The sequence below is a fragment of the Elgaria multicarinata genome, chromosome 2 (genome assembly GCF_023053635.1).
Source record: "Elgaria multicarinata webbii isolate HBS135686 ecotype San Diego chromosome 2, rElgMul1.1.pri, whole genome shotgun sequence".
Classification (NCBI taxonomy): domain Eukaryota; kingdom Metazoa; phylum Chordata; class Lepidosauria; order Squamata; family Anguidae; genus Elgaria; species Elgaria multicarinata.
This window is the reverse complement of record NC_086172.1, coordinates 171031812-171053140: the sequence shown is the minus strand read 5'-3', so window position 1 is coordinate 171053140 and position 21329 is coordinate 171031812. Positions and strand designations below refer to the sequence as shown.

Sequence of the window (21329 nt, the reverse complement as noted above, 5' to 3'; positions counted from 1 at the left end):
GCGAGTGAGTCTTAATGTTTCGGCAAACTGTTTACTACAAAGACACGAAGAGTTTGGTGGTAGACTTTGCTACTTTCATTTTCACACTCACTTAAGCAATTGTCAGCATCGCTGTCGCTTGAGAGTTATAACCACAAAGACAGTACACAAACAATCAAACAGATTTTGTCGCTTCTTCCTTTTGCCCTTAGTCTTCCATTGATGCATAGATGAGCTAGAGAACATTTGGGTCCCTAAAGATTTCTTCGTCATAGTCTGTGACGCTGTAAGAGGATTATATGTTATGTTTGTCTAACTCTGGCAGAATCATTACTGCTTGAGCTAGAATTAGAAGGCAATTGTCTTCTGAGTTCAAATCTTTGGAGCACCTTTGATTTGATACCAGGTCATACTTACTTTTCCTCTGTACACGCAGCTGAAAAACAGTTTCACAGCAAAATGCTCATTATCACGATAGGTGGTGTGTATGGAGGGCTTGTATTATGAGGACTTAGCATTGTATTGTAAGAAATTTTGGGAGGTGTGGTGCGTAGAGATACATTTAGACCCCTTGTGGCATCTAAATCATAGAATTGTTGAGTTGGACTGGATCACAAGGGTCATCTAGTCCAACCATCTGCAATATACAGTAAAACCAATTCAACCATCCATGAGAGGTGGCTGTCCAGGCTCTTCTTAAAAGCCTCCAGGGATGGAGAACCCACAACCTCCATGGATAGATTGCTCCACTGTTGTACAGTTCTTACCATCAGGAAGTTTTTCCTTATATTTAATCGGAGTCTAGGTAGCTGTAACTTATACCCATTATTTGGGGTCCTAATTTTTGTGGCCATGGAAAATAGTTCTTGACCACCTCCCATGTGGCCCCCTTTTATGTACCACTACTAACATGTTTCCCCTCAGTCTTCTTTTCTCCAGACTGAACATCCCAAGTTCCTTCAGCCTGTCCTCATAGGGCATGTCCTCAAGTCCCTTTATCGTCTTTGTTGTCCTCCTCTGAACCTGTTCTAACCTGTCAGTGTCCTTCTGGAGCTGCGGTGCCCAGAATCATACACCATACTCCAAGTGTGGTCTCACTAGTGCCAAGTAGAAAGGAATAAGGACTTCACACATCTTTGATGCCATGCTTCTTCTAATGCATCCCAGAATTGTGTTAGCCCTTCTAGCAGCAATCTCTGAACTCATGTTCAGTTTCCTGTCGATGACCACACCCAAATGGTAGTGAGGAGGGTGTTGCTCACGAGGAGGCCTGTACCTCTGAGAAGTCTTCCTTTGCAAGTGGGAACTCCTTCGCCTGGCCACTCTCCTAGCCTTTGTCTTTAGACACCAGTGTTCTTGAGGGCTAGTGGTGGCTCAGGCGACTCTTACACTTCAGAAGCTGAGCTCTCTGCCTCTTGAGGTGGTAGATGTGGAGCCATCTCCCCTGAAGGCCCAGGACCATCTTAGGCAGCCTCTGGGGTCTTTTGAAGCAGCCTGTTGCCTGGGGTCATCTGGTTCTGGGAGCGCTAACTCTTCCTCCGGCAAGGAATCCCTCAGGAGAGTCATGACAGCACTGTGCATATTCACACACACTTCCAGGCTCCCCCCCTGCCAGGTATCTGTGCATACACAATTCATAAAGAAAATAAATAAGGATGAAAAACCCTAGCAGATGAAAGAAACCAGCCTTTCCTTCTGCTGGCAGTGGATGTCCAGACGCACCCAAAACAGGCTGTTGCTTTTTTTACTCTTTTTGTCTTCTTCTCCTCCCCCCCCCCCCCCCCCCCCGGTTAGCTGGCAGCCTTAATACAGAGGTCTGGGATTATTCTGGGATAACCAGTTTTGTGACATAAAGGCTGCAAACGGAGCGATCAGGAAGTGGGAAAAGGGGTACGTGACATTGAAAAATCTGACCTGCAGTAGTCAGAGTGAAGCTTGTGACATTTGAAAGATGTGCTCATGGTTGTACTCCTGGAGGCCTGGTCCTCTGTGACCTAAGAGGCAGATGGGGGTCAGCCTTCCCCAACATGGAGTGCATCAGGTATTTTGTACTATAACTCCCAGCATTTCTGTCCATTGGCCATGCTGGCTGGGACTGATGGGAGTTGAAGTCCAATACATCTGGAGGGCACCATGCAGGTGTTAAGCGTGTGAGCTACAAGCCAGGAAGTCCCTGGTTCTTGGCCTTAAACTCAGAAGATAGTTATGGCCCGATCTCCCTGCCAAAAGCAATGTGGAGATGATCATCCTGGCTTTCCTTACAGGATTATTACAAGAGGATATGAAGTGCTCTGGTCCCTTGAAATGGGCTGCATCAATGCAAATTGTTATTAAGTACTTCACATTCATCACACTTGGAGCTGGAGAGGAGGAGAATTACTTGTAAAAACAGCATGGTCAAAAGTCTACGGAATAAGTAGCATTGCTGTATCAGTGTCGAACATTTCTTTTACTGTGGTAACTTGATAGTATTGTATAAATTCCCCCCAAATATGCAGTTGTTGTTCGGAAAAAGCACTCGAGGTCATTGGCCAAGTTTTGCATATGCAATATTGCACATTCATTCCTAAACATCTCCACTTAAAGGGTCTCAGGTTACAGACTTGGAAAAGACCTCTCTCTGGTTTGGACCCTCGTGGCCTGCTGTCACTAGAGAGCCGGATGGCTTAACATTGGTTAAACTTGCTTGCAAAACGCGGAAATCATGTATCTTTAAACAATATTGATCTAATGGTGTGTTTGTTTGTTTTTTGGACAATGTAAAACTTTGTTCTTGCTTTTTAATGGGCACTTCATGTTGTAGAAGGTTCGCTTTATGGGTCTTATTTATTGATTATCAGCTTGGCAGAAAAGGAAGGCGTAAGTTGAATTATTTAAAATGGTTTTGGCTGAGATCTTTGCATAGTTTCGTTATGAGCCGGGTAATATCTTTTACCTTGTACGTCTCTTTGGATTTGTCTACTGTGAGATTCATACATGGAAATACTTATATTAATAATTTTTATGTGTCCTTTTAGACTCACAGAGTTCGAAGATACACCTGCAAGTCAGCTGACAATAGATGAGTTCATGACAATTGATTTGGAAGAGGAATGTGACCCTCCATCATTTACAGCTGGTCAAAGGAAGATAAAGATTCAGCAGGTGAATGCTTTCAGCTCTTTATAGGCATAGTTTTTTCTCCTTTGCTTTTGTGTTTGGAAGTGCAATGCTCTGCCATGCTGTCGGTACAGTTTTATTCTGCTTTTCTCTTCCGTCAGGAAGCCCAAAGTGATGAACAAAGAATGACATGAAAGAGAACATAACACTGGCAAAATCCTTTAATAGTAGGGTCAGCTCCAACATGTCATCAAAACCCAGTGTATAAAAATCATTAGTTTTAGGATCTGCTTGGGCCCATCCTTAGCCATCTGGATCATGACAAGAGAGAACATCTTATTTTAAAAGCGCCAGTTTGACGTAGTAGTGAGAGCATCGGGCTGAGAGTTGGGAAATCCGGGTTCTGTTCCCCACACAAACATTGGAGCTCACTGGGTGACTTTGGGCCAGTCACAGACTCTCAGCCCAACCAACCTCACAGGGTTGTTGTGGCGAGGATAAAATGGAGAGGAGGAGGAACCGCCTTGGAGGAAAAAAGATGGGATATAAATGCAATAAATTAATAAATAAAACAGTCACACTGTCAGTCGTGGGGGTGGTGTTCCAACCCACCACCACCAATTAGGACCTGCTTTGAGTCCTTTCAGTGTTTACTTCTCTAGGGGCACAGTCCTATCCAGATAGTGACCAGCCTCCAAAATTGGCGGCTTCCAACTACCCTATGCGTGGGGGCTGTGTGGGGGCTGCACCAGTTGCTGGGGAGCCAGTGGTGGCTTCCTGGTCGACAGCCGGCTGGCCACTGTGTGAACAGAGTGCTGGATTAGATGGAGCCTTGGTCTGATCCAGCTTGGCTTTCCTTCTATTCTTCTGTTCTTAAGGGAATGTCCAGAGAGAAGAAGATTGGAGAAGGGATGCTGTGGTCTTCATGATCAGTGCCTGTTCATGCTTGGGAGACGGTGCTGTGCTCGAGTGTTTGCGCCGTTTCATAGAATCATAGAATAGCAGATTTGGAAGGGGCCTACAAGGCCATCGAGTCCAACCCCCTGCTCAATGCAGGAATCCACCCTAAAGCATCCCTGACAGATGGTTGTCCAGCTGTCTCTTGAAGGCCTCTAGTGTGGGAGAGCCCACCACCTCCCTAGGTAACTGATTCCATTGTCGTACTGCTCTAACAGTCAGGAAGTTTTTCCTGATGTCCAGCTGGAATCTGGCTTCCTTTAACTTGAGCCCGTTATTCCGTGTCCTGCACTCTGGGAGGATCGAGAAGAGATCCTGGCCCTCCTCTGTGTGACAACCTTTTAAGTATTTGAAGAGTGCTATCATGTCTCCCCTCAATCTTTGCAGAGCTGTCGCAGTGGCTTTCCACACAGTCCCTGGCAGGCTACCTGCTGTGCACAAGTTCTTCCCATCAGTACACACCTCACCTCACAGTGCAGTGACAAATTCATTCTGACTTACAAGATTTGGAATCTTTCATGTGATACAGCAGAGCTTATTTTGTTGCATGTAAATTCCTTCCCTTCTGTATGCCACATTCATTCTTCCACCCCAATTAACAAAGGCCACAGCTGGAAAGGTATTTGCTTGTTAATTGGATCCCTCCATGCCCCCTCCCTCTTTTCAAGTTCTACTCTCACTGGAGATGCCCAGGGGTAGAGAAATATATATATATACATATATATACACACACACATACATACACACACACACACACACACACACACATACACACACCCACACCCATTACATAGAATTCTGGTCCAATTTAAAATAAGCACTACTATTAATTATGATCAAATTGCGTTGAAATTGCTCCAAAATGTTGCTTGCCAAGACATGTGGAGTGTCACCAGAGTCAGTTTCTGAGCTGATAGATATTCCTGAACAATTATTAATTTTATGAATAAATTATGTCCATAATGCCCCCCCCACCCAAAAAAAGAACCTCTTGGTGTTGTTTTTTCATCCCCTCCAAAAGGTTTTATAGAGACACTTGGGCTTGTATTTTCAAAATCTAGGTTCTGCCAGATCTTTCTTGAATCTTATCGCACTCATCCAGGCTTGGCGCAAAGCAGATTGCTACCTGAAGTGAGCTCTGCCCCCTCCCCCCCCCCCCCGGCTGTTGCTGCCTTTCCTTTTACCTGACAGTTTGGGGGTGGGGGTTGGTGTGCGTATGCATGCCCTGTCTTCCCTGGAACTCTCAATTCTTCTTCGTGGTCTTTGTGCATCACACATATGGGCACAGAGCATTGTTTCGGGAACATTCTATAGCTGAGAATTTTGGCAGGAACCCTCCCCCGCCATCCTGCTGTGCATATCTAGGAGGGCTCCTGCCCAATCCCTCAGTTCTTCCATTGCAGCACAGTTATAGCAACCTGTCTGTCTTGTGAGGCTTCCGGGACAAGAAGCGAGAGTCTCGCAAGACCTCATCCAGTCTTGATCCCACCGGCGACCTGCATAGCCAGCCAGCTGACTGGCCATGCAGGTAACTGGCCAGTACAAGAAGCAGTGGGACCAAGGTTAGTGCACCTGTACGGCTGCCCAAGCAGTTCAGGTGGGTGGGAGGCATGTGAGTGAGCGGCTGCTGCTTGCTGCTGTTCCCAAATTTTGCCGCTTGATGCGCCCGCATCAGGCTGCTTCATAGAAGGGCCAGCCCCTACACATATCTGAAAGTAGAACTACCCTAGCTCAGTGGTAGAACACCTTTTTGGCATTTTCAGTGTCCCATGCTCAAACCCCAGTGTCTCCAGGTAGGGCTAGGAAAGAATCCTGCCTGAAACCCCGGAGACCTGCTGACAGGCAGGGTCAACAACCTTGGGCTGGAAGGACCAATGGTCTGGCTCAGTATAAAGCACCTTCCTGTGTTCCTGTCTACTTGTTTGTTGGACCCTGATTTACGGCAGTTACCAACTACCCTTTCTCGTGTTTAGGACATTTTGTTCTGATTCAGTATAAGACAGTTTCCAACGTCTCTTCTTGCTCACCTCCCAGGAGAGAGGCAGCTGGGGCTGATCCAAAAAAGGATCTTTCCAGAATGGGTGGCAAAAGAGCGGCAGAAGAGATTTACCATATGGTAAATGCCAGAGTGATGCATGCTGGGACGAAAAAAAGTCTTAACTTCACATATGGGCTGAGCACATGCTTTGTATGAAGGAAGTCTCTAGTTCTATCCTTGTCATTTCCTGTTAAACGGGATCAGGTAGCAGATGATGGGGAAGTCTTCTAGCTGAGTCCTGTTGGAGTCAAAATAGGCACCACCACTGTAGATGGGCACAGTAGTGTCCATCTAGGGCAGTGGTTCTCAACCTGGGGCGCTCCAGATGTGTAGGACTGCATCTCCCAGAATGCCCCAGCCACTGGGGCATTCTGGGAGTTGTAGTCCAACACATCTGGAGCGCCCAGGTTGAGAAAGGCTGATCTAGGGTGACCTGGTATACAGCAGCTTCCTGTAGGCTATATATGGGTTGCTCCTGCCCCAGAAAGAGGTCTTGGGGTCATAGTGGACAGCTGACTGAAAACATCAGCTGAATGTGCTGCAGCAGGTACAGAGAGAAGCAAATTCAATATTGGGAATGATTAGGGTAAAAATTGTTAAAAATAAATCAGCAAGTATTGACAGATATGAATTTTTGCATAGACACGTTTGGAATGTTGCTTACAGTTCTGTTTGTTTCATATGGAAATGGGAGGGCCTGCAGCTGTGGTAGAGCACAGGTTGAGTCAAACAGATCTCAGGTAGCAGCAGAGCTGGGAGACATCTCTTCCTGAGAGCCAAGGTGTGTCAGAGCAGACAGTTCTGGACTAGATAGAACTATGGGCTGATTCTGTGTCAGGCAGCTTCACGGTGAAAGAAAACATTGCAGAGCTGGAAACGAGACAGAAAATGGCAGCTAGAGTGATGAAAAGGCTGAGCAGCGTTCTTATAAGGAACAGATCAGGAGGTTAGGGGGTATGGTTTAGAAAACTGTTGACATAGAGGTTTATATAATTACGAATTGTGTGAGGAAAATACAGAGGGAAAGGTTATTTACTGTCAGAATGCTAGAGCTGGAGGACATGCAATTAAATCAATTGCCTGGACTTTTGTTTTTCCAGTACAGGCAAGACAGTTTTGTGTTTAGGGAGAGAGATGTTCCCAGTTCAACAGCCATGGTGGACAGTGCATTCAGGCACTTGTGTATGTGCACTGATTTGGCTACTGACAAAATCTGCATACCCAGATTGTGGAGACTAAATTGGAAATCCTATTGAATATTAAGCCCTATAAATGTCATGAATTAAGTATGACCTTTTGATAAATAGACAGTTTGTGATGGCTATAAATGCCGTTTATATCACTATGACAGCCGCAGACAATAAAATGGTACATGAAAGCCATTGGACTGGTTTGCACGTAATGACTACTCAGAATGTGTGTTGAGTATGGGTTGTCATTGAATCGTCGGTTGTTGAATTGTGAGTTGTTGTTACATGTGAATCCTAGACTATGGTTTAACTGTGTGGTGTAGTGGCTAAAGTGTTGGACTGGGAGTCGGGAAATCCGGGTTCTGGTCCCCACTCGGCTATGGAAGCCCACTGGGTGACTTTGAGCCACTCACAGACTCTCAGCCTAACCTACCTCACAGGGTTGTTGTTGTGAGGATAAAATGAGGAGGAGGAGGGTTATGTACGCCATCTTGGGTTCCTTGGAGGAAAAAGGTGGGATAGAAATGCAATTAATTAATTAAATAAATAACTGTGGGTTCTTAACTACAAACAACTAAGAAGAAGAAGCCATGGTTTGTTGTTGAATTGTGAACTCTGGGTTGTTCATGGTTAACAATCTTTGCTTAAACCATAGTTCAGGGTTTGCACTTAACAACCACCCATGATTGAACGACAACTTGTATTGTACAGTGCAAGTAGCAGAGGATTTCTGTGCAAACCCTTCTGAATGCAATTCTAATTTATTGAGATCATGCTAAATCATACTGTGTTTTTTCTTGTTGTCAGTCCCATCACAGGGTACATCTTTCAAAGGATTGAAAGGATTGTTGGTGTTAGTAAATTTTCCTAGTTTAACGTTTAATTCTGTTGCTCATTTCTTTCTTTTTCCAGCTTGAGAAGGAACTGTCAAAAAAGCTTGAAGAGTTAGAAGGTAGGAGCTATCTTTCATAGAACCTACTCATTTATGCCGCATTTGCTTTGCAATTGGTGACACTGTGCTTGTATTTACTGCAGGTGAAATATCAAGCTACCAAGATGAAATAGAGATTGAGTTAGAAAATAGCAGGCCAAAAGCAAAAGGAGTTTATGCAAATTACAGTAAAGATGGTAAGTCTGTATAAAATCCATTGATTGGTAAAACGTTAAAATGCAAGAGGGATTTTTTAGCCGTTTTATATTTTGGCTATATAAACATAGCCAGTTTGACTACAGGAAGCCTTCCTCTTCTGAGCCAGAAAGTCAAGGGTGGAATGATATATTTTCTAGTACAGCCTTCATCAATCTGGTGCAACTCCCATCATCTGCACCCAGCATGACCATTGACCATGCTGGCTGAGGATGGATGGGAGTTGTAGTCCAACACAGTTGGAAAGCATCAGGTTGGGGAAGGTTGCTTTAGCAGAATAGTGGGTGTGCGTGTGACCCCCTACTAGGGATGTCAGCCGTGACAAGCTGCATTGAGAAGTTGAATTCCGTTTTACAGAGTTTTGGGAGGGAAATCAAACAGCTGGTAGGGAAGGGAAAAGGCATGGAGATTTGTGAGAGCAGGTTGATGCATTTGCCCTGCTACCAACATATGAAAGTATGGGGTCTGGTTAGCTTCATTTCCCTTCTCAAACATTTGGGAGTTTTCAATCACTGCAGAGTTGCAAAACTTGGAAATGTAGGAAAGAGGTAAAAAGGAGTGACAATGGCCATCCTTGTCTGACTCCATTGATTTAAAAATAAAAAGGGAAGATTGCAGAATGACACATCTCAATGCGTCAATATGTCATCGTTCAAATGACGTTATTGCTGAGGGAGCTTTCAAAAGTGATTGTGGTCTTCCAGCTTAAGGCACTACAGAACAGTGAATAAGTGAATTGCAAGTAACCTTCAGACAGCTGCCAGGTGGGGGTGGGAGAAATTTTTGCAAGTACCAATAGCTATTGGAGATGTCTGCAGTACAGTCAAGTGGAGGTTTCACAAGTGATGGCTGGTTCACAGGCTGCTTCATAAACCAGTCCTTAATAAGAGCCGCACACACCAAGTTGGCACATGACTGGAAAATGTGTTAGAATTACTAACACATCTAGTTTATACATTATGAATTGTTCAGTGATTATGTTGACACTTTTGGTGGAAGTAAATAAGTAAAGTAGACAACTTTGTGAGAAAATTGTCAGTCAGTCTGTTACTGAGCTAAGAAAGTCCAGAATGCTTGTGCATACAGGTTACTATGGATTATGTAGTGATACATGCTTGCTTATCAACTTTCAAATATTACTGGGTTTCCCTCCCCCCTTCTCTCTTTTTTAATTAATGGGTTGAAAAGAAATGACCCAAGGAGTTTGACTTTTTAGTACGGAGGCTCTGTTCTTTTGTCAAGGACAAGTAATGAACTGCTAATAGATCTTACATTAGAAAGGAATAGTGATCCCGGGGTGTTCTTGGGTAACAGGGCACAATACTGTGCAGCTGGAGCTGCTGAGAGTTGTAAGGACTTTTTAATACTTAAACATGCACAGGATTGCCCACTGAAGAAGCCTCCTGGCAGCCCGTAGCACATCTCTCCTTTAACACATTTGATAACTAGTAAATCAGTGCAGAAGGCAGCAGTTGACAAAATCAAACAAATATATAATGCACAAGGCACACAACTACTAGTCTTTAATGATTATCCAAGCTGGGGTAAGAGAATACTTTTTATCTCATACATCAATTTTTAAATTCTATACATATAATATCACTGAAACATGAAATAACATTGATACAGTTTATTTTAAGCTGACACACCTGAATAAGGAGTGTTTAAACAACAGTTAAACAGTCGGTGATCAGGAGCATATGCTAAGTGGAGATGTTTTATACAAAGAGAATAAACTATTTGACAATGTTGTTTATAAAGAGAATATACAGGCATCCGGTATATTTTCAACCTGTTTCGCGAGTAGCTTCTTCAGAAAGGGTTGATTATTAGCGCCATCATGAGAGCTATTGCCGTGGATAAATGGAGGGATTCATTCCTCAACTCCATATAGAAATTCACTTGAAGTCCCGGCCACAATGGTAAAGCCTCAGATGTGGTGAGCCCTTCATTACAGCTGGATGTGTAGGATTACATGCATAGGATTGTACATTGAAGAAGCCTCCTGGTGGCATGTAGCACATCTTGGAATTGTGGATCACAAACTGAATATGAGCCAACAGTGTGATGTGGCAGCAAGAAAGGCAAATGCTATTTTGGGCTGCATTAATAGAAGTATAGCTTCCAAATCACGTGAGGTACTGGTTCCTCTCTATTCGGCCCTGGTTAGGCCTCATCTAGAGTACTGCGTCCAGTTCTGGGCTCCACAATTCAAGAAGGACGCAGACAAGCTGGAGCGTGTTCAGAGGAGGGCAACCAGGATGATCAGGGGTCTGGAAACAAAGCCCTATGAAGAGAGACTGAAAGAACTGGGCATGTTTAGCCTGGAGAAGAGAAGACTGAGGGGAGACATGATAGCACTCTTCAAATACTTAAAAGGTTGTCACACAGAGGAGGGCCAGGATCTCTTCTTGATCCTCCCAGAGTGCAGGACACGGAATAACGGGCTCAAGTTAAAGGAAGCCAGATTCCAGCTGGACATCAGGAAAAACTTCCTGACTGTTAGAGCAGTACAACAATGGAATCAGTTACCTAGGGAGGTTGTGGGCTCTCCCACACTAGAGGCATTCAAGAGGCAGCTGGATAACCATCTGTCAAGGATGCTTTAGGGTGGATTCCTGCATTGAGTAGGGAGTAGGGAGTTGGACTCGATGGCCTTGTAGGCCCCTTCCAACTCTGCTATTCTATGATTCTGTGATCTCCGCTTGAATGCATTGGATGACATGATTTCATCCCCTGCCTTTATAGATTGCATGGAAGACACTACCTCAATTATATTTGGAGATGACGAGGGAGAAGATGAAGAACTGGAAGCAGCTGCCAACCATTTAAACAAGGACTTTTACAGTGAACTTCTTGATAAAGATAACGTAAAAGAAAAAGAAGCTTCTGTAAGGCCACCTGCCCTGGAATCACTTCTTGGCCCTCTCCCTACTGCGGCCAGCCTTGGGATAACAGAATCCATAAAAGAGTGTATATTGACGAAGGATCGAGAACACAGTAAGTAGGAGCTGAGTTGCACTTTCGAATTGGGTTAATGAAACATGGCAAGGCTTGGGTTGTTCACTGTGGAATTTCACTTCCGTGTACAAATTTGGTGTTGGGGATTCTGTGTCATCTGGGATGCTGGTGGGCAATTTTGGTGTTGGTGTTTTTCCACCAGCCCAATGATCTTCCAGGCTGGCAGTTCCAGGATGGGGTGAAACTCATAACAGCTGTATGGGGAATAGTACATCTAGTTCAGCCTTCCTCAACCTGATGCCTTCCAGAAGTGCTCGACTACAACTCACTGCATGCCCCTGCCAACCTAGATGATGCTGACCTAGAAGATGCTGTACCCTAATTAGTTTCATAATAGCTGGTTTTGACAAGGACAAGTAACGAACTGCTAATAGATCTTACGTTAGAAAGGAATGGTGATCATGGGGGTGTCTTGGGAGGCTTAGGGTGCAATACATGGGGCTGCTGAGATTTATAAGGATTTTTTAATGCTTAAGCATGCATCGGATTGGACACTGAAGACCACCTTTCCATAGTGCATATTTTTACTAACTGCCTGCATTATGTTGTGCTTTCCTGGAAAATATGTTTAGAATTAATAGCATACATACTAACATATGTTGTCCATATAATGAACAGGAATTGCTTTTGTTTCTCTCCTGAGAATTATTAAAGCCCTAGGCTGAGCAGATTCCGCCTGTTTTTTTCCTTAATATTTTACGTATTTTGCCATTACTTTGATATGCCTATGCTTGCACTCTGAAGGTTCATGAATATTGGTGTGAATGCTTTTGGAACATTTGTAGGTTCTCATACTGCCTTGGGCTGAGTTTGTATTCATGTTATGTTATCTGTCATTACATTTGCTCAGATTTTTTTAAAACCATCTTCTCTCGGGCTGTTTACAATTCATTATACCTTTGTCCAGTCTTGTATAGTGACATCAAGAAAGACATATCCGATGAGGATTTTATCACACACTTGTTACTGGGCACTCATGGTTTTTCGTGGGTCCTTTTGACGCCGCTGTCCACCTCCCGTGCATCTCCCACTCCTTCTGCTCGTTTTTCCGTTGCAAAAAAAAAAGACCAGGAAACTCCGACTTTTTTGGCTGTAGTGAAATGTCCCGCCATTTCCTACTGCGTGCAGGAGAAGCAGCAGGATTTAAAACGCCCACTGAATAGGCCACATGGTCATTGTTTACTTCCTCTTTCTTCCCCATGTAAAGAAAGAGGAAGGGTTGTGGGACAGAAGCAGGGGAAAGAAGCAACAGTAAGGAAACATGGTCGTCCTCCCCATCTGATGATGTTCATCATCCAAAATTCCCTTCTGTGGCCTTCCGGGAACTATCTGATTGTTTCCCTGGGGAAAACAGAATTCTGGGCTGCATGAAGCCTTGTTCTTAGCCAGCTCTTGCTATGTTCCTAGATTGGGGGTGGGCAGTTTGTGGCCCACCTGATGTTTTGGCCTACAACTCCCATCATCCCTAGCCAACTCCCATCATCCCTAGCAACAGCACCCTCCAGCCCATGTTCCTCAGCAAGTGGTGTACATAGGCATACTGCCTCTGATACTGGAGGTAGCGTATAACCATCACAACTACTAACCATTAATATCCTTCTTCCATGAATTTATCTCTTAAAGCTCTCCAAGCTGGTGGCCATCACTCTGTCTTGCAGTAGTGAATTCCATTGTTTAACTATACTTAATGAAGGATGGAAAGCTTGCTTTTCTGCTCCACTTTCAGAGACAGTGGCATCTGTTCTTCTGTCTTCTGCAACCAGCTCAGCTCCTTCTCCTTCCTCTGTCCCTCCATGCCACTGCTGAGCCTTGTTCTTTCCGCATCTCAAGCGTTTTTACACATGCCTTTTATCCGCACTTTGTACACCACTGCAAATGCACATCTTGATCTTCAGAAGCCCTCCAAGTTTAAGTCTCAATTAGGTTGCATTAACTTTTATTTTTTAACTGGCTCACTTGTCTGCTGCAACGCAAAGAGGACACCTCCAGCGTCATCTTTATTTGGGTTTTCTGTTTTGCTCTGACTCCACCTCTGCCTTGTACCTAGGTTCTTGGGCAAGTTCCTTCTCCTTTAGCCTCATCAGTTTGCCTTCTGGGAAATGACTCTTTTGCGACCAGCCATACTGATCATGACAGCCATTTTGGGCAGCCATTTTGTGAGAGCGTCCATGAAACCCTCACAATTCCAAATATACCTATCAACTGCAAAAGTTTGAGGACTCCCAAGTATAGGTCATTGCTGTATTTCCACCTGCTGTTAACTTGAAAATGTTGTTTGCTTTAGAATTACCTGTCTTCATTTTGCTCTTTGCCTCAAGGTAAATCATGCTACTTGCCAACAGTGTCCCTGATCCCAGCCACTCCTCCCTTTGCTCTTTCTGAGGCCTGCCTTATTTTTATATTCCTTAGTGCCACTTGTCAAAACCCTTTACGTGTGACCCCTTCGGCATGCGGGTTGCCCAAACGAAATCCTCTGAAAATGTGCAAATTGCTTTCGGCTTGCTCTTAATGTATATTCCGTGTACCGTATCATGCTGAAAAGGTCTCTCTAAGTGAGCGATGATAAATCTCGGTCGAAGCAAACCTTTCGAAGCAAACCTTGTGTGCGTAGCTCATAAATTTGGCAGTCTTTATAGACCATTGTATCTGTGATTGAGCCTTCATTATGTCGTTAATGAGATGTGAAAATCTTGCTGCAGCCGGCACGGTAATGTTGGCATTCTCCTTCATTCCCCTCCCCCAACTGCTCCATACACAATTTCGGATATCTGGAGCCTTTGCTACAAATTGCAGATGATGTGGTTTGTTGCTTTCCCCCCCTTTTTTTTTTTGCAAGTTGCACATAAAAACCTATGTTCTTCTACATGTTCTTTTCGATGCTGAAAGGCTCAGGTTGCAGGCAGCAATGGACTTTTTTTCTGAATGAAACAACAACTTTGCATTTGAGTCAGCTGCACGTGCTCGTGGAAACATGCACACTTTCTTGGGGGTGTCTGGCCATGTTGGCCATGTTGTAGTGGTAAATTTTGACGTGCAGGCTCTCATCATGACAATCCCTATAACCCCTCCCCCTAGGGAGAGACCAAAAATGCAGGCAGTTGTGTTGATCCATAAAAAAACAACAACACAGTTCTAGCTGATTTCATTTCCACTAGGAGCAAGTCTTTTGTAAAGCTAATTGCTCATTGAAGATCAAGCCACCCCAGGTTACTTTGCAATTACAAGGAACAATATTTTTTAACTGAGATAATTCATTACCCCCACCACCACCTCCTGCTAGTGTGAGGATTCCAGCTAAGCTTAGAGGGGACAGAAAGGTATGAAGGGGGGTGGCAGGTGATGTCAGTGTCCCTGCTAATAAAAAAGTGCTGGTGCTGTGTCTCTGAGTCCTGGCTCCAGTACACCACTACTGATGGTTGAGGCTGATCTTGAGGGAAATGTGCAAACCTTAACAAACCAGAGTTGATTTCACATGTTTGTTGGAACAGGGAGAGAAGAAGAACTTCTCATGCATTTTGTCTAATATATAAAAGGGCCCCTTGTGTTGCGGGTAGATGGACAACCTGTTCTTTAAGCGGAGAAGGTTTGTGGATTGGAGGTGGTCCTTGATTTGTATTGCTCTCGGCAGTAGAGGAAGAGAGTGCCTTTTTCCACTGACACCCTCTCTTCAAAGAGGGGCTGTAAGTCAGTGGTAGAACACAGGCTTTGCATGAAAAAGAACCTGGGTTCAGTCTTTGGCATCTGCCTGTAGGAGACCCTGGAGAACTGCTACCTATCAGTGTAGATGGTGCTGAGTTAGATGGACCACTGGTTGGGCAAATAAAAATGTTTCAACATGGAACTGAAAGGAAATACAGTGCTGGTCCCAGTCATGCTTCCTTTGGGCAGCTTCCTATGTTCCCAAGATAAAAGATCTTCCTGGTTCTCGCCTAAAAGGCCACATCACTTCTGTACTCATGAGCTGTGCTGTTTACCATTTGGTGCTGGTGTTGACCTTCTAAAGCCCTATTTGAGTGCTGGTGACCTTCTCCCTTCTCACTTGACTCTGGGCTTTAAGTTCACCAATGGAGGTTCTACTGAGGGTGCCACAGTTATCAGAAGTTCACCTGCAGGGCCCTGTGTGGTTTAGTGGTTCCAATGTCATGCTAGAACTCGGGAGACCTGGGTTCAAATTCCTACTCGGCCATGAAGCTCATTGGGTGACCTTGGACGAACTGTTATCTCTCAGTCTAATCTACCACATAGGGTTGTTGTGAGGATTAAACAACAGGGGTTTTTTGGTGTGTAGGCCACCTTGACTTTCGTGGAGGAAAGTCAGAGAATGCATGTAAATAGTCGTCGTCATCATCAAGAGCTAGTGTGGTGTAGTGGCTAGAGTATTGGATTGGGAGTTGGGAGATCTTGGTTCTAGTCCCCACTCGGCCATGGAAACCCACTGGGTGACTTCAGGCCAGTCGCAGACTCTCAGCCCAACCCACCTCACAGGGTTGTTGTTGTGAGGATAAAGCAGAGAGGAGGAGGAGGATTATGTATGCCGCCTTGGGTTCCTTGCAGGAAAAAAGGTGGGATATAAATGCAATAATAAATAAATAAATTAATCATCAAAATATCTTGGCAAAAAGGACAAGAGCCTCTTGGTATTGGCATTCAACTTCTGTAACTCAGTGCCTAGGCAAGGCTCTCTGGCTACTTCAGGCTTCTCTTCTAGGAAACAATCAAAACAATCTCATTTAGAACGACTTTCTCCCTCATGGAAAAATGCCTGGAATCGGAAACTGAATTCAGAATGGTTGTATGACTTTTATAAAGTATTTGGATTATTTTTTAATGTTGTGTTGATGTTTTTTTTTTTATTGTCTTATGCTTTGCAAGCTACTGTGAAAGTATTGCTGGAGAGAGGGATAGACATTTGAGTTAATATGATATTCCCCGTAGTAACCTATGGCTGCGAGAGCTGGACCATAAGGAAGGCTGAGTGAAGGAAGATAGATGCTTTTGAACTGTGGTGTTGGAGGAAAATTCTGAGAGTGCCTTGAACTGCAAGAAGATCAAACCAGTCCATACTCTAGGAAATAAAGCCAAACTCCTTGCTTGAGGGAATGATATTAAAGGCAAAACTGAAGTACTTTGGCCATATAATGAGAAGACAGGATAACTTGGAGAAGATGCTGATGGTAGGGGAAGTGAAAGGCAAAAGGAAGAGGGGCCGACCAAAGGCAAGATGGATGGATGATATTCTGGAGGTGACGGACTCGACCTTGGGGGAGCTAGGGGTGGCGACAGACGACAGAAAGCTCTGGCGTGGGCTGGTCCATGAAGTCACGAAGAGTCGGAAACGAACAATTCTCTATTATTATCATCCACTTTAAAAAAGCTGAATTTGGGTTTTGAGATCTAGTCACTTCACACATGATAAACATCGGCAATGTACCTTAAGGATGCAGCTGTGTTTCCCCCCTATTTTGGCAGGGGTCTTTTACTGAACATCATGATTTATGATGTCACTCATCAACTTGGCAGGGCTGCATCCACTTCTGGCAAACTTGGGCGTGTTTGAACGTGGTGTTGCTGTGTCAACAAAAGTTGTTTTCTACCAAGCATTTTCTCTTTGTAGACTTTTCTGTGGAACAAATTCACATACTGGCTACCCCTGGGCACATTAAGCGACTGGATTGCTTCCTTCTGTTCATCTTGTGGCATATTTTTTCGAGACGCAGAGGCTTCAGGGCCTCGCTGCCATCTAGCCTACAAAGACACTTTGTCCTCTCCTGACTTCCACTTGGAAGTTGACCCGTCTGTGCGTATCCAGGACGGGATTCTTCTTTTTCGTTACGTATCCACCAACCCCTGAAATTCATCCTTCCTTTTGATGGGCTACTCTTGTCATCGTACAGGAGAGGTGCATGCAGGGGCATGATCAAGGGGGTGAAGCTCGGAAGAACTTGACCTAGAAGTAGTTAGAGGGCGAAGGGAAAGGCCTCCGGCTCAGTGGATGGATTGCATCCTTTGTCCACACCTCCTGAGCTTATAACAGTCAATTATTTGGCTGAGCAGTCACTAAGAGCTAGCAAAAAAGAATGATCCCCCTGCTAGTTTCTCCCCGTTTCCTTTAACCCAGAAACCTCTTATTACAATAACCATAAAAACCCATCCTATTGATCTTGATTATTACAGAAACATTACCGAAAATGAAAACTTGGCGATCAAATGGAGTTTTCATTGGATTCATGTGAAAATGAAACCCATTAAAAGACTGTTATTTAAGCAGTTATCATTGCATTGACTGAAATGTCAAGCTTGCAGCTGTATCTAGCAGTGAGAGGACTTATCATCACACTTTCTATTTGTGGATGAAGATTTATTAACTTGTGTTGAGAAGCCACAAACCTCGCCCTTGGCAGGAGGTGATACAAGGGAACACAGATAGAATTTTGCTGGGGTTAACTGTTTCGAAGACAGCATGACAAATGATCAATCAATACAGAGAGATATGAGGAACCCTGGGCCGGTTTTACATTTTGCCTTAGATGACCTCTCTTTATTACTTTGACCTCTCTAGGCTCACTGGGAGGAGGATGCAAAGCTCTGCTAAAGAGGTCCCCATATTATTAGTTACATTGACAGTACCATTATCTTAAGCTCTTTTGTTTAGTTTAGCCAAGAAAGTATGCCCGCCTTCCCCCATCTGGCACGCTTCCAGATGTGTTGAACTACAATTCCCATCACCTCCAGCCAACACGTACCTTATTTTTAAGCTAGGCGATATTTCATTTTAATGAGGAAGAGGCTAGCCTTCTTTATGCTACAGCTCAGGTTTTATTGAGATTTTATGTAAAGTAGTGCCAAAAAAAAAAAAAAATCCTTGCAATTGAATTTTGTTTTGCTAAGTGTTGTGCAATAAATCTTTAGAAGGCAATTGAGTTTTCCATGTAATTTCGAAAGCTTTTTGAGTGGCAATATTTCACATTTCTCCTGTGTCACACCGTTGCCGTACGCTCTTATAGTTGTTCTAGTTAACTGTAGATCTCACAAGGTTTAGTTTTGACTTCACATCATTCACTCACTTTTATACGTCTCTCTCTTTCTCCCCTTGCTTGTTAAAAGGTATTGATGTGCTGGTCCTAGAAAATGATACAGAATTGGCATGTTTGTTTTTAATGTGGCCAACTTCTCATCTACGAGGGATGTTCTCAATCTTCCAGCGAGGCTCCCCATATGTTAAAAAAAAAAGTGGTAGGGAGTTCCCCAAGCTTTACTATGGGTGTATCCAAATTAACTCTTTGTCATTCTCAGCATATAAAGTGGAGCCTGGACTGCTAGTCCGCCATTTCCCCTTGGTCTCAAATTGTTAAATGTAATCATAGAATCATAGAATAGCAGAGTTGGAAGGGGCCTACAAGGCCATCGAGTCCAACCCCCTGCTCAATGCAGGAATCCACCCTAAAGCATCCCTGACAGATGGTTATCCAGCTGCCTCTTGAATGCCTCTAGTGTGGGAAAGCTGACGACCTCCCTTGGTAACAGATTCCATTGTCGCACTGCTCTAACAGTCAGGAAGTTTTTCCTGATGTCCAGCCTGAATCTAGCTTCCTGTACCTTGAGCACATTATTCCGTGTCCTGCACTCTGGGATGATCGAGAAGAGATCCTGGCCCTCCTCTGTGGGACAACCTTTCAAGTATTTGAAGAGTGCTGTCATGTCTCCCCTCAATCTTCTCTTCTCCAGACTAAACATGCCCAGTTCTTTCAATCTTTCCTCATAGGGCTTTGTTTCCAGACCCCTGATCATCCTCATTGCCCTGATGCAGAAACCAGGTATGATGGTCAGGAAGCACTGTTGGTATGGCGAAAACCAGCCAGCCTTGAAACACTCCATGCCCAAGGAGGGTGTCTCTGCCCAGAGGGGGGGGGAAGACTCCCACCCCACTCCTCCAACCCTAGGATGTTTGCCTGTCACCTGTATGTCCTGAATCCTGCCAGAGGCAGGAAGGACATGCTGACAGTCAGACTGAATGTCATTCCTCTGTGCCTTGTATGAGACTTTGGAAGCTAGTATACAAGTACTCCCCGTTCCCTCCCCATCCACCCTTTTCATTTTTACCTTATGCTGTAACAAGCACTGAGCCGAATTAAAGCCTGTTTTGTGTTTTCCGAAAAGTGTACTCTTTATGGAACGCATGGAAGCTCGAAGCTTCGAGGCGCCTCTACCGCTTCTACTCTTGGGGACGTATTGAAACAACAACAACAACAACAACCCACTGTTGCCATGTTATTAGGATTTCACAAGTTATGTAACCTGTTGGTTTGGGCAGAGCAAGCAAAATCTATAAATTCATCATATCATCTCCATTACAGTGGTTTTTTTTTTTGCAGCTCAGTCTGAGTCGTAATTGAAATGCAGAAAGCTAGCACATCACTGGCACCAAATTGCTAATTTCTCATGCTAGTTAGTTTATTCTCTCTGCAGCTGTCCCTGCTGCTTCCACCTCCCCACCCCCCCCTCCGCCTTTTCTTTCCACCACATTAAAGTTGCTTGTCTATTTCGGTCTCATGCCTGCTTCATAAAGCAGAATGTACTGTTGAAATGGTTCTGCTTTAAATGAATAGTCTCGATCATCTGCAATCTACCTATTGGCATTTTAAAAAAGGGACCTTTTTTATTTTAACGAGCGTTTAAAGCATTCCTTCTTCTGTGAAGGCATTTGGCTAAATGTAGTCCAATTAACATAGTTATTATGGGAGAAATCATGCATTACAATACAGATATAGTTCTGATTTGTATATTTACAGGCTTGGGTTGAGGATCCAGCAAAGCAATAGGCACAGGCTAGGGCATGTGTGAACTCCAGCGTTTTCCTGCTGTTTCTCTTTGTCAAACCCAGCTTCTGTCGTATTAAGGCTGAAGTGATGGCAGAGGGGGAGAAAACCAAAGGCAGCTCTAGAAACTTCTAGATCATGTTTACTTGCTAGACCAACTAGGACTTATAGATCCTGTTCATACGTCATGTCAAGCCATGGCAGTTAAGCATTTTGAGCTAAACATTATGGCTTAGTGTATTGTGTGAACCATGACTTAGCATGTTGTGTGAACCATTCCTAACTATAGTGTCTACATATCCATGGTTTAAACAACCTCAGTAACCATTTACTGTAAAAGGGTTAATGGCTTAACTGTGGCTTAGTGTGTTGTCTGAACAGGCCCATAGTAGTGAGGAAGTATCACCTAACCTGGTGGGGTGTCTTCATGGTCCTGGGTTGGTGCTGTGTTCCGTCAAAACTCCTGCACTTTCACTGCCCTGGGGGTAGTGTCAGGTAATCCCAATGCTGAGGAGGGTGCTCAGGTTTTCTGCGTGACCATCTGGGGAGCGGAGCTGCCCTGCCCTCTTCCTGGTGGAAGGTGACCAATCTCAGGCCACCTTCCACCAGGCACTGCCCAGCCACGCCTCCAGTGCGACCCCAGAGCTGTCTTGACGCCGTCTTGCACGTCCTCGCCTCTCTCTGGAGAAAAAAGTCGGGGTAAGTCCTTGACTTTTTTTCTTCACAGGTTCGGCAGAAAGCCCCGGGGTGGGTACACGATTGCAGTGTCGTCATATAATCAACGCCACGCCACCACACACTCGCCCCGGGGCTTTCCGAGTGTTTAGACAGCCTCCTGCTCTGGCCTATTGGTTTAAAGAGTTCTTTCCTTGAGCAACGTGGAGATTCAAAGACTGAGGGCTGATCTACACAAGCAAATATTCCACTATGAAAGTGGAATGAAAGCAGTATATAAAATACAGGAGCCACACTACTGCTTTATAGCGGCATTGAAGTGCACTGACAACTGTTGGGGCCCATGACACATACCATATACCGCTTTCATAACAATTTCATAGTGTTATATCCTGCTTAGTGTAGAT

General features: G+C 44.4%; 1 protein-coding gene across 2 annotated transcripts in view; it reads left to right on the top strand.

Annotated features, from left to right (window-relative positions):
* The window catches only part of BRF1 (BRF1 RNA polymerase III transcription initiation factor subunit), a 242979-nt gene that overhangs the window by 121181 nt on the left and 100469 nt on the right, over positions 1-21329 (top strand). For both annotated transcript variants that reach the window (XM_063118139.1, XM_063118140.1), the window contains 4 exons: positions 2997-3123; positions 8176-8215; positions 8299-8391; positions 11159-11410. In XM_063118139.1, the coding sequence (XP_062974209.1) occupies positions 2997-3123; positions 8176-8215; positions 8299-8391; positions 11159-11410 (512 nt within the window). The remainder of the gene's footprint in view (positions 1-2996; positions 3124-8175; positions 8216-8298; positions 8392-11158; positions 11411-21329) is intronic.